This window comes from Anopheles aquasalis, chromosome 3 (genome assembly GCF_943734665.1).
Source record: "Anopheles aquasalis chromosome 3, idAnoAquaMG_Q_19, whole genome shotgun sequence".
Taxonomy (NCBI): Eukaryota; Metazoa; Arthropoda; class Insecta; order Diptera; family Culicidae; genus Anopheles; species Anopheles aquasalis.
The window spans coordinates 8695001-8707500 of record NC_064878.1 but is presented as its reverse complement, the minus strand read 5'-3'; the positions used below and the strand labels follow the sequence as shown (position 1 = coordinate 8707500).

Here is a 12500-nt window from a genome sequence, read left to right as displayed (position 1 = left end):
GCAGCAACCAGCAGCAGCAGATTTCACGATCGCAACCACCGTTTTGTTGGTCGCCTTTTTGTGCGGGACAATCGCTGGAACTGCCTGGTTCGTCCTTCCACTTTCCGTAACACAACACGCAGAGTTTCCAGTTGCACTCCCTGAGGGGGAAATTCCGTTTCTTTGGGGGGAGATTTTCCGGGGAAGGCAGTTTTTCCGAGTTTCCCTTTTCCCGTGTCCGTGCCCGTGCTGTTTTTTGTGTTTTTCTTCAAGTGCGTTTATAAGGACACCCAGGTTCAGGAGTTGGGATCCCATGCAGCGCGCCGTGAGTTTCGACTCCTGAACCCCCGGTACCGCGGAGGCCTTGAAAAACGCGAAGAAGAAGAAGAAGAAGAAGAAGCTGTTGTCATCTCCGTGCGTTTCGTGAAAAAGGTACGGCAAAACGGATCGTGAAAAAGGTGGCCGGGAAAGGGAGCCACATCGCAAAACGGCATCGCCACAGCATCCTTCTAGGGACAACTCTTCACCGTTGCTGATCCGTTGTACCGCGAGTAGGTTCCTCGTCCGGTGTGTGTTTTGCGCTGGTGCGCCGTTTGAGCGTGAAGGTTTTCCCAGGTACACCACCCAAACGATTTTCATCTGCCGCTCTGCCAAGCGCCGCCGCCAGCGTGTTTTCCTGTGTGCCCGCGTGTGTACCTTAGTGGTGTGTCTGTCGGTAGCTGAAAAGGTCAACGAATTATTACGATTCAGGAAAAATCATTGATTTGCTGCCGACCGTCGAGACAAACCGCGAACCGCGTCAACACCACAGGTTGCACCGGAATGGTGAAACGGAAGCCGCAGGCAATGATCGATTCGGAGAGTAGCAGCGATTCGGATTCGGGCTCGGATTTGGATTCGGTAAGTGCGGCCAGGTTGTTATGGCACCGAATTTTCGATGGCATCTTTTCCCTCATGCATTCTTTTCTTGTTCTTTGGTAATCACACCCCTCCCGGACCCCTCACAGGAGCTGTTGTCGTTGGCGAAGAAGAAAAAGACAACCCGCCTGGCGTCGGCGTCACCGAACCATGCGAATCACAACCGTTCCGGGTCCGGTTCCGGATCGGGCTCCGATTCGGACGACGATGACGATGACGATGATGATGACGATGACGAGGAGGATGACGAGTCCGGCTCGGATGCGATGTCGAAGCGCAAAAAGAAGGGCAAACCGACCTCTTCCTCCGAATCGGAGACGGAAGGAGATGATGATCGTAACCGTGGTAACGCACCATCCACCGGTGCACCACCGCCAGCAGCAACGGCAGCAGCGGCAGCAGCAGCCACGGCGGCAACGGCTACTGCGATCAACGCCAACAGCAACAACAACACAGTAGTCGGATCTGGAGGTGTGAAACGGAAGCAACCGATCGACGAAGAGGAGGAGGATGAGGATAAATCGGAACCGGAGGAGGGACAGGTTTCGTCCGATTCTGAAAGTGGCCGTAAGAAGGGCGGAGATGATTCGAGTGGTGGCGATTCGAGCGATGACGATAGCAGCAGCGACAGTAGCAGCAGTAGCAGCGATTCCGAGTTTAACGATGGCTACGATGAGAACCTCATGGGCGACGACGAAGATCGTGCCCGGCTCAATGGCCTGTCGGAGAAGGAGCGAGAAACGGAGATTTTCAAACGTATCGAGCGGCGCGATGTCATGAAAACCCGGTGGGAGATCGAGCGGAAGCTGAAGCTAGCGAAACGGGCCGAGCGTGCCCGGGACAAGCAGGCCCAGCCAGAGAAGAAGAAGCGAAGAAAGGAGAAGAAGAAGGCGCAAAAGAAGGCGGCAGCGGCCGCAGCAGCAGCAGCCGCCGCTAATGCGGAAAAGGAAAGGAAGAAGGCGGCCGCGGCCGCTGCAGCACAGGCATCGGCTGCTAACGCGGCCGCAGCAGCCGCCGCTGCTGCAGCCCTTGCTGCCAAATCCGCCATCCCGGCAGCCGGTGGCGATGCACGGGATTCACCGAAGCCGACCGATGGTAGCGACTCGACGATGGCCGGAATGGCGCGCACCGATAGTCGATCGTCATCGCCGGAGAAGAAGAGTGACGATGGTAGGTTAATCGGTCAACCTCCGGACTGTCGCATGGGTTGCTCATCAATCCTGTCTTCTTTCTTCCAGTGTCGAGCGCCTCCGAGTACTTTGATCCGAAGGAACGGTCTAAGGAGCGCAAAAAGACAGTGGAAGCAAACCGGACCGATGATAAGCGCAGCAACGCCATGGCCATGCTGAAGGCGAAGCGTGAAGGTAAGGCAAAGCGCGAAGAGGAAGAAGCGAAGCGGGAAGCACAGCGAAAGCAGGACGCCAGCCAGCAGGAGGACAAGGAAGAGCTGGCCGATGTGCCCGGTGGTAAATCGCAGATGAAGCTCAAGGCCTCCGACATCTACTCGGATGATTCCGGCAGCTCGGATGATGACGAGGAGGACAAAAAGTCGGACCGAAGGTCCCGCTCGGGCGGTAGCGGTGGTAGTGGCAGTGGAAGCGATTCGCGTTCTTCCAGCGATTCGGAGGGCGAAGACAAGGACAAAAAATCGGGCTCCGGTTCCGGATCGGGTTCTGGGTCGGGGTCGGGATCGGGTTCCAGCTCCCGGAAACCGGTAGCGATCAGTTCGAACGCAGAGCTAAACAAATTGCGAATCTCGCGTCACAAGCTGGAACGCTTCATCAACCTGCCCATCTTCGAGCCAACCGTCATGAACTGCTTCGTGCGGATAAACATCGGCAACAACCAGGGCAAACCGGTGTACCGTGTGGCCGAGATCGTTGGCGTGGTGGAGACAGCCAAAATCTATCCATTCGGCCGCAGCCGCACGAATAAGGGCTTCAAGCTGAAACACGGTAGTCAAGAGCGGGTGTTTCGGCTCGAGTTCGTCTCGAATCAGGACTTTTCCGATACCGAGTACCAGAAGTGGCTGACCGTGTGTGAGGCAACGGGCACCCCACTGCCAACCGTTGACATGATCGAGCGGAAGCAGCGGGACGTGAAGGAAGCATCACAGTACGAGTTCAAGGATGCTGACATCGATCGGTTGATCGAGGAGAAGAACCGATTCCGGGCACACCCGACCAACTACGCGATGAAGAAAACCATTCTCATGAAGGTACGCTAGCACCTAGTGGCTTTGTGTGGAAGTAGCGATTGATCAACGATCACTTATTAACGCTCCCAATGAATTCACAGGAACGCGACGCAGCGCAACTACGGGGCGACGATGATATCGCGCGCGACCTCAGTTCACAGATTCAGGAGATCGAGGAGCGGGCCAGCACGCTGGACAAGAAGCGCAGCAGTAGCATCAGTCTCATCTCTTACATCAACGATCGCAACCGGAAGCGTAATGTCGAGGACGCGGAGAAAGCGATCATGGAAGAGAAACGGGCAAGCCGCGGTCAAAAGATTGAGGATCCGTTCACGCGTCGTCAAACGCAACCGCGTATGTCCTTCAAAAAGGACGAAAAACGGGAAGAACCACAGATGATGTCCATGCTCGCCCCACCACCGCCTGGTCCGGGGAAGAAGAAGTCGGACGAGAAAAAGGGCCCCGGTGCGGGAGGTGGCGGACAGTCCGATAACAACCTGTACTCGCTGCACGATTTCGATATCGATCTGGAAGTTCCTCTGCCAAGTGAGTGTGCCAATGGTAGGGTTTTTTTTCACTGTTGTTACTTGACTAATTTTGGGTTCTTTTCCCCCTCCCCGTTCGCTTTACAGTTAGCAGCGTCAATGTGCTACCGAAACCGGTGGAAAAGCCCGTCCGCGAATCGGGACCGAAGCGCTCGCTCAATCTGGAGGACTACAAAAAGAAACGTGGATTGATTTAGTTCCGTTTCTGGCTGGCCATGCCGTTATTGTAGGATTGTAACAATTGTGCAGCCAATTGAGGAATGGTCCTGGATCCTAAGGGCACGGACCCGGAATTGTACGATACTGTACTTGCTCTGCAACCATCTTAAACCTGTATATTATGGTTAGAGGGCACCAGTCTGATAATGATACCGTGCCGCGTTAGGAATTCTATGTTTCCTAGTTTCTGTGTTTCCATTTTAATTTATTCTGTCTGTTGCATCTCAACCCCCTCAAAACCATCACCATGCCCCGTTGTCCTTTTTCTGCTATTAAACACCTACCAGCCTGATTCAGCATTCACACGAGAGCACTAGGGTTTACTATCCAGTTCCTGTGCACCGTGTACGCCGGAAAGGAGAGTAATAATTTGCGAAAAAAAGGGGGGGGGGGGCAATTAATACGACAACAAAAAACACTCAAGCAATGCAGATAGCGTGGAATGGTATGACGTAGGGTACGGCGAATTCTTATTACCGAAACATTAATAAACAGTAATTACGCGATCAAAGCCCAACTTAGCTTAGGGAAAACGTGAGGAGGATGGATGGAGCATCTGTGTGTAGAGCTGCCGCGGGTATGCAGACGAACCGTGGTGTGTTGTGTCCGCATATCCGAACCAGGACCGCGTGGTTGTAATAATTAATAAAGAAATGCACATCTTATGATGCCTGGTAGAGAAAGATGGGTTTGAATGAGAATATTCCGTTTTTGGCCGTACCACAATCGTTACGGCTTGATTAATCCAATCCGATCAACGCAGTATAGTTCTCCCTGAATCACATTCTTTTGTAGATAAGATATCGGCCCATGAACGGCGGCGTCCGCCTGCGCCACCGGATTCGATCAGGCTGTGACGCCAGCGGAAGATGATGCGACAATTTTCCCGTCCAGGTATGACGAATAATTAGAAAATAAACAACGCGGCAGGGCGATGTACTGATTAGAAAAACGATGTGACCATATATGGGTGGTGTGTTGGATTGTTTTCTTCGCTCCGCTGCCGACGGGGGTGTAAATAGGCAACTGCGTACGCCATATATGGTATTATAGGGCAATGTAGCGCCACTTTCGAAGGCAATGCAGTGCAGAAATAGAACGATAATTCTTAATCTGAGAAAAGAAAAGAAGGAAAAGAGAAGTGCGTTGCGCAGCTACAAAACAAGTCAAAGTGTAGGAACAAAGTCGGTGTTTATAATGCATTTCTATGCTGCAGGACATGTTTAATCATCCAACGAAAGTTTGCTTATCAAAACCCATAAAAAATGAAGAAATTCTCTGCATGCAAATTACGATTAATCGGTTAATTTAGCCAAAATTAACCGACAAAAACCCTTTTGATTTTCAAGCGAATCCCCCAACACAGTCAAGTAAACGCAAGCATTCGCACACACACATACACACCGATTTCGCCCGCTCGGACTCCTATAATTCGCCCGCTCTCCGGCGCACACACACATTTTCGTGGAAGCGTTCGAAGAAGTAAGTCGTCCGTCCGGGCTGGTCCGGGTCGTCCCCCTGTGCTTACCGCAGAAAACCGGTCTCTTTTGGAGTTGTTGGAAAAGTGGAACACTACTAATCGTTGTGTGGATAAAACTCTTTCGGTGATTGAAAACATTTCACATTCCGAGCGGAAACCGAGAAAATCCGTTAGGAAAACCCAAAAAGTGTGACTTAGTAGGCGTGTGCATGTGCGTGCGTGCGTGCGAGCGTGTGTGTGCGGCCCGTTTTGGAAAGTGTCGCTTGTTGGCTGGGCGCTGACGAAGGCGGCGGGCAAATTAATTCGCATTTCAGAGAGTGAAAAAATCGGAAAATGTGCATCTTTAGCCGCCATCAGAGGGGCCTTCTCTTCACCCGAAATCCAACCGGCACATGTTCACATATTTCACCGGAACCGGCTAATCGCTCTGTGCTCCTCCTGCACCTCTCGCCAAATGTACCGCGAGAACCGCGAGAGCAAGCTGGTGCTGCCCAATCCGACTCAAGATTTCCTATTTTCAGCCAGCCATTGGTAATTGGTTTCTCGCGGCGGTCCCTGGCCTGGAAAGAGAGAAAATACATCAGGAGGGAGGAGGGGCAGTGGAGAAGGAGGTCGCGGCAAGCACGCACTTCTCTTGCGGCGCCGACGGGAAGAAGTGCCGTGCAACAAGAAGACATGGTGTGGTGGTCCATTTTTAAAACGGTTCACCTCCCACAGCGGCGTTTTTTTTCTTTTTCGCCTTCCCCCCGCTCCGTCTGCTGCCGCTTGATGCGCGTTCAGACGGGTGGCTACGATGTGTGAGTGAGTGCGCTCGACGAGGCGAAGCGAACACGCACTCACTCACACCTCTGTGAAAATGCTCCCCAAAGAAAGAGAGAAAACGATGACGACGACGATGAGGACAGAGACAGCTATATGGAGCCGGCTACTGCGAGGAGTGGCCGCTACCCTCTTGTCGCTGCACTCTGCAGAATGTTGGAAAATGCTCCTTCCGGTTCCGGTACATCACCACCCGGGGTCAGTTTCCTGTCGCAGCTTCTTTTATCCGTTGCTGATTCAAAGATTTGAAGCATTTTTTCACGTTGGTGGATCAGTTATTCACTGATCCGTGAGGATGAGATTTTCTGAGAAGGGCGAAATCGTGTTTTCGCCCCAAAGATCAGCGAAAAGGAGAGAAAAAATACGGGAAACCATCCTAGTGTGCGTGAGATGGCGGCGATGTCTGATGCACTTGGTTGAATTGTTGGCAGGGGGGGAGGGGGTGGAGGAAAGTTGAAATTTGCGCTTGAGGGCGTACAACGCCTTTGGAACGAACGATAAAACCATAATTGAAACGTATTCACAAATACATACGCCGCACACACATACATTCGTGAGCATAGGTGGCTCTTGAGCAAGAGTAAAACACACAGTAAAGGACACAACCCCGAAAGAGCCGGCCGGGCGAACGCAAACCGTTGCTCTGCCACTGCAACGCGCTGAGCCATCGATTCCGATTTACTGATTTTGTGCTGTGTTTTATCCTCCCCATCATCCATCGCAGAAACTCTACAGTGCCGAAAGCGGAAGGGTAGCGTTGCAGCAATTCGCGTAGTGTGTGTTGTGATCTGTGAAAGAAAGCAGCGCCGACGTCGACTCCGTTGACAGACAACCTCGTCCTCCTCCTACACCGGGTAGCCGTTTATTCGTTTTCATCTTCTAAAGCACTAGCACTACAGCGCACCCAAAATGGTAAGTAAAAGATGCAAATGGTAATTAAAGTTTTAGTTAATTGTAGCATTAATGGAAGAAGTGCGGCACTGCCTCCTTTTTTAACGACAAATTGTATATCCTGACAACGGTTCCACGTGTTGTGAACCAAAGCATGCCGGAGGGCGACGAGGTCATAAAACTGAAGAAAAGCATGCTGTTGCTGTTGCTGGATATGCTGCTCAATGGATCCGATCGGTGCTTGGCGTGAGTCACGGACCATTTTTCCGTGAAGCATTCGAGATGACCATTCCACCACCTCCACCACCATCTCCTTTTTAATCGGTGTGAGAGTGTGTGCAAGCGCACGCGCGCTTGCTCGCTCACACAACCGTTGGAAAAACAGTGGCAAATTACCATATATGGTCAAAGTTGGCACTGGTTGGTGGGGAGAGCAGCGGGCGGGCGGCGAGTGGCACGAAAGTGGGCGACGAGAAGGTGAGCGAGCTTCTGGTGAGAGAGAGAGTGAGAAAGCACGAGAAATACTCACATCAGTGAGTCATGAGAAAACGTGTGCACCTCACGGCGGCGACGACGACAATTATGACGATCGTATGATAAAACGATAGCACAGCAGCATCAATTTGAGTTAATGGCATTGAATTTTTGTTGTAAATAATAGGCATACAAAATACTCAGTTCTGACAAACGCCTTCGCCATTGTTCTCTCCTCCGGCCGGCGGCCGATGACCGCTCTCTTTCTCTCGCTCACTCGATTGTTCGTACGCACACTACGACGAGCGCCGGTTCGTCTGCGAACGCACTCACACATCGGTTGCTTGTCGGCACCGGGGGGGCTGTGTTGGCAAGGCAACAACCGCCCCAAAAGTGTATGTGTGTGCGCTATGGTGCTGATAAACTCGCCCCCTCTTGTGGGCCGTGGCCGTTCCGAAACCGGCAAAAAGGTGTGTAAAATTCGCGAGTAAATGACCCTTGCGGGGGGGATGAATCAATGCATTTTCTCGGGAATCCGCGGGTCCATCCAAGCAGTCAACTGAATTTCGAGGATTAAAAATTCGTACTTTGAAGAGAAAAGAAATTTCCGATAGCGCACCTGCTGCTGCTACAAAGCGCCACGAATAGAGAAAGAATCATGAAGAAGAAGGGGTGGGATGGTGGGAGAGTTTTACGCTTGAAAAGAACGTGGAACGCCAGGGTGGTTGGTGGGACGGTGTGTTTGCACACGATACCAATACAGTCAGTGCGTCGCTGCGCGCACCACGGACGGACCGGTATCTCTTTCCGGTACATCGATGTTTCTGGATGAAAGAGCAAGCGACCAATGCAAGGGCGGGGGCGGGGGAATCATGAGCCTTCCCGTTCCTCTTTTTGTGCACACCCTTCAAGCGATCACAATCCGCCGCCGCCCTGCCAAGGGGCGAGAAAGACGCGCCTATCTCTCGGTACTAGCCCCCCAACCCCCCCACCCCAGGAATTGTTGAGGAACAGCCTACTACGCGTGAAAGAGTGTATTGGTAATGCCAGCAACATTGGAGTAAATTGGGAAATAACTGAAAGTTCGCGCGTGTAATTCGCTTGCCCTCCCAAAAAATGTCCATAATTGGGTGTGCACCTTTACTTGCTCTAGATGGATCCTTGGATGCTGCATGACATCTCAAGGATTTGCCTCTTTTTAAACTCAAGTTGTCACATTCCATTCGCATCACAATCCATCTCTCAACACCGACCGCTGCCTTGATCTCGAGTTGGCTGTGAAATGCAAAAATCATCTTTTAATATCAAGTAGTCGTTGGATTTATTGCTGTACGTGTGACGTGTGTTTTACAACCCGTTGGACAGCTTGCTTGGTTGTAAACGTCACGGCAACGCTTGCTGCGTCCTCTGTTGTGTTGTTGGTCGACGGGTCATCTCTTTGATCACCGTTCAAGAAAGGACGTCGTCTGTCACAACACAACGCAGCCAGTAGACGCCATGCCATCATATCATCTCCCTTTGTTTTGTTCCGTTGGAATTTGTCCCCCTGTCCGTCCTCCCCGTCTAACCCATTTAATTTAGTAAATGATAATGGTGAGGGGCAAGCATTGGTGTGTGTCTGCTGCTGCTGCCCTTGCTGTATGACTCATCTTGCTTTGTGTGGAAGAACCAGCGAAAAAAAACTTATCATTGCCTCCCCCTCTTCGGAGGCCTACCGGGCGCCCCGTTATCTGTATTCGCTTTTTTTTTTGTTCCTTTTGCTCTCGGTTCCGTTCCCGTTATCGCTTTATACTCCGCACACACCCATGCGCTACGTTGTGGCATAAAAGGTGGTTCGTTCGATTTTGTGGAATGCCAATTTAGAACCAAGCAGAACAGAAACACGTTTCTCGAGAATGTTTTCTGTTAATCCTGGAGTCATTCCTCCTGGACGACGATAAGACACGCGAATCGGCAGATCGTTAATGTCGGAGCGGAGGGAAACTATCGCGCTTCCGGTAATTGACTCGGGGTGGTGTCTGTCGCACTTCCTGTCCTTTATGTGCTAGTTTTCCTCTCTTCTCCTTTATGCTAATAACGGGAATTAGATTCTGTCGCGACGACGACGACCAGGGAAACGGGTTCCTTCCCCCGGCGGCCTTTGTTTTGGGGTTCGTCTCTTTCATGGTATTGAAGTGTATTCGTTTTCTCCGCGATGACGTTGTCTCGAGCACAATTTCCCCTAGCATCTCCCGATTTTCCATAGAAAGGATTCTTGGCTAGCGCGATTCCCACGCCGAAGTCACTAATACGAGCGCAAGGCCTCGTGTCTCTGATAGAAGGATGCTGCTGCTGCTGTGGGGTGTTGAAGAGGCCACAGAGGATTCTCTCTCTCTCTCTCTCTCCTCGCCAGTTTGATAGCGCATTATTCCGTTCGTTGAACCCTGCTTTTGTTGGGTGTCCTTGGCGTGTCTTCATCAAAAGATGAGCGAAGACAGCGAAAGTGATACACGCTTCAGCGCTACTCTTTGTGGCCGTTTGATCATTATCAACATTTGGGAAAATTATGGTCATTCCTCTCTTCCGTTGCTGATGACACGCACAATGATAGTGTTTTCGAGATCCGGTGGCCGCCACCATCGCCGTGACACGCGTTAGCGCACTAATGAGAGTGTTTGCGTGTTTATAGTGTGGATAAAGGGGATAAAGATAACGAGCGAATGCAATCCTATCCCTGGAGATTCACTGACGCAACACGCAAGCAAGCAAGCGAGCGAGCTGCAGCATAATTCGCCGAGAAGGAATGTGGTTTGCATCAAACAACCTTGAGAAGGAAGGAGGGGAGAGGCTGAGGAGAGGGGGCCCCATTAAGAAAAGGGGGGAGGACCGGCATGACCGCAGATCGACGAGAGCAACAGCACCTCCCATTATTACCTCGCGATCGTTCGTCGTCGTCGTGACCACAGGCGGCAGGGAGCAGCATCCAAAGGGGGTGGGAGGAAGGTGTTGCATTTATAATACACCCCTGTGGCCGCCGCCATACATTGTCGCCAACAACGGCTGGTTGGTTGGTGTGGAGCACACTCGTCATCGTCATCGTCACCCATGATTCAAACACAAACAGATCATGGGTCATGCGCGGCTGTTATAAACATCCAGCCCAATTCAAAAGATTGTTTTTGAATGGTCAAGGACCTTAGCACGAGAGAGACACTCGAAATGCGTGCCTCTCTACGTGCTCGATTTGGATGATTACTTATTTGACGAAACACCGGATCGAACAAAGAACGGATGTAAGACAACGGAATGAAGAGAAAGAGGAGACACGGCGGATCGTAGCGTGATGTGTCTGGTGTGCAGTGTAGCCAACAACCCACTGTTTCTTTGACTCAGAAACCGGGGGAGAACCCTTTTATGGTCAGCAAGCAGCAGCAGCAGCAGCCAGCGCATGGTTTCTGTCCAGACACAAACGGCGCTCGTGTGGTCCGCACAACGACGACACAACAGACAACGAAGGAGGTGATACAGAGAGCGAGAGAGAGAGACAGATTTTTATATTCCGAAAGTACTGCTGCTGCTGTTGCTACTTGTTTGTTGCCCTTGTTTTAAAACATGTGGCCTGAGTTCTTCCTGACCAAATACAGGCAACACAGCAGCAGCGCGCAGCGTGCGAGGATCATCCACGAAAGGTTGTCCTTTTTTGGGGGGCTGAACCTTATCCCCCCATTCAATCACAGTTTGCAGGTGAAAAGGAGATTCCTTGACACACACTCCGCCGTCCCTGTTGATGCGCGATCAACGACATTGACTCATGGTGTGGTATTTTAATTTTGAAACAATCGGGGGGAATCCGTTGCTAGAAGGTATTTTCCGATATCAAGTCCTCTATGATTCATGCTCTCTAGCAGCAGCGGGGCAATGCTCCTCTCGTGAGTCAGACTCTATAATCATAAGCACTAATTGGCCTTGTATGCGCGCCACGGTGGTGGCGATGGCATGATCATTGGATTACTCATGTAGCCCTGTAGAGGACACACAGTGGATTGCATGTCTCAGAAAAAGACCTTGAATTGCCCGGAGGAGGAGGGTGCTGCACATTATTTGATGACTGCTGATACCATTCGTGTAGTTGTGACTCAATCAGCTGCTAGGACTCAACGCTTGAATGGTGGTGAGAAGCTAAACTTGTTCTCGCATTGGCCCGCGTTCCGTTTCTTAAAGTCACGATTTGCACACGCGCGTGTAGGCATCGCCCACCGCCCAGTACCACACTTGTATTCCATTTCCCCATCATCTTCAGGAAGGCGGAACAAGTTTACGGTTTTTAGGGTTAATTTCTTCGACTATCTTGCTCTGGAATGCAACCGGCGGTAGAACAGCAATGTGTGCGATAATGTGTGCATCTTAAGACCATTAAGAAAAGTCGACCAGTTTTATCACTCTATCCCCCTCGATTTAGAGACCAGATCCGTTCATGCTATGAAGAGCATATTAACCGCTTCAGCAGGAGCGCATCTTCTGGTCGCAGCAAGTTGAATGGTGAATAAGAAGACAGAGACGGAACGGGAACATCCTCTCTAAGTGTAGGAACTGGCTTTTCAACCTCCTTCACCAGTATTCGTTTTGGAAGGAATGCCGCCATCTACTTCATATATGGTGTGCGGGTATTCTTTGCGGTATAGAATACGTTATCATCGCTAACGGTTCTAACCCTCCCTCTCGAGAAATGGGCAACGTGAGGAAGGAGAGAAGAGGTGGAGTTTACAGTTGAATTATGTGCACCGGAAACACGTTTTCGCTTGTGGTCTTTTTTTTACTGAGTAACTGAGTCCTCTTCAGTTGTGATGTTATTTTTTAATATTGTGCAAGTGTGATCACCTTGACTAGCATTTTTTGGGGGCCAAAAGACATGCGCATTGCATTCTCTACGTGTAGTAAGAACGTGCCCAGAAGGTCAAAGACCATCTGCTGGAAGTTCTCGTCCCAACTGTGTTGTTGA

At 51.0% G+C, this 12500-nt stretch overlaps 3 protein-coding genes across 5 annotated transcripts in view; 2 read left to right on the top strand and 1 right to left on the bottom strand.

Moving 5' to 3' along the window:
* Positions 1-232, bottom strand: part of LOC126577191 (deubiquitinase DESI2) — a 3680-nt gene extending 3448 nt beyond the window's left edge. For both annotated transcript variants that reach the window (XM_050238644.1, XM_050238645.1), the window contains exon 1: positions 1-232. This exon is cut by the window's left edge and continues 273 nt beyond it. The gene's annotated coding sequence lies outside the window, so the exon portion shown is untranslated.
* Positions 233-343: 111 nt separating this feature from the next.
* LOC126578866 (RNA polymerase-associated protein Rtf1) lies at positions 344-4247 on the top strand. Its single transcript, XM_050241825.1, has 5 exons — positions 344-879; positions 987-2067; positions 2136-3115; positions 3196-3640; positions 3727-4247. The coding sequence occupies exons 1-5, from the start codon at positions 802-804 to the stop codon at positions 3834-3836; spliced, it is 2694 nt and encodes an 897-aa protein (XP_050097782.1). The 5' UTR covers positions 344-801; the 3' UTR covers positions 3837-4247.
* Positions 4248-5322: 1075 nt separating this feature from the next.
* LOC126578883 (cofilin/actin-depolymerizing factor homolog) overlaps positions 5323-12500 on the top strand; it is a 10119-nt gene continuing 2941 nt past the window's right edge. Inside the window, exons 1-2 of one of the 2 annotated variants that reach the window (XM_050241875.1) lie at positions 5323-5340; positions 6882-7069. In XM_050241875.1, coding sequence (XP_050097832.1) covers positions 7067-7069 — 3 coding nt within the window. In that variant the 5' untranslated portion in view covers positions 5323-5340; positions 6882-7066. Of the gene's footprint in view, positions 5341-6746; positions 7070-12500 lie in introns of those variants that run through there. The other variant, XM_050241874.1, reaches the window with a different exon arrangement.

What these genes read in the sequence shown, in the direction of transcription:
- LOC126578866 (XM_050241825.1), top strand. Translation starts at nt 802, where the DNA reads ATGGTGAAACGGAAGCCGCAGGCAATGATCGATTCGGAGAGTAGCAGC. An exon ending in CGGGCTCGGATTTGGATTCG is followed by an intron (nt 880 to 986) that starts GTAAGTGCGGCC and finishes GACCCCTCACAG; the next exon opens with GAGCTGTTGTCGTTGGCGAA. An exon ending in GGAGAAGAAGAGTGACGATG is followed by an intron (nt 2,068 to 2,135) that starts GTAGGTTAATCG and finishes TCTTTCTTCCAG; the next exon opens with TGTCGAGCGCCTCCGAGTAC.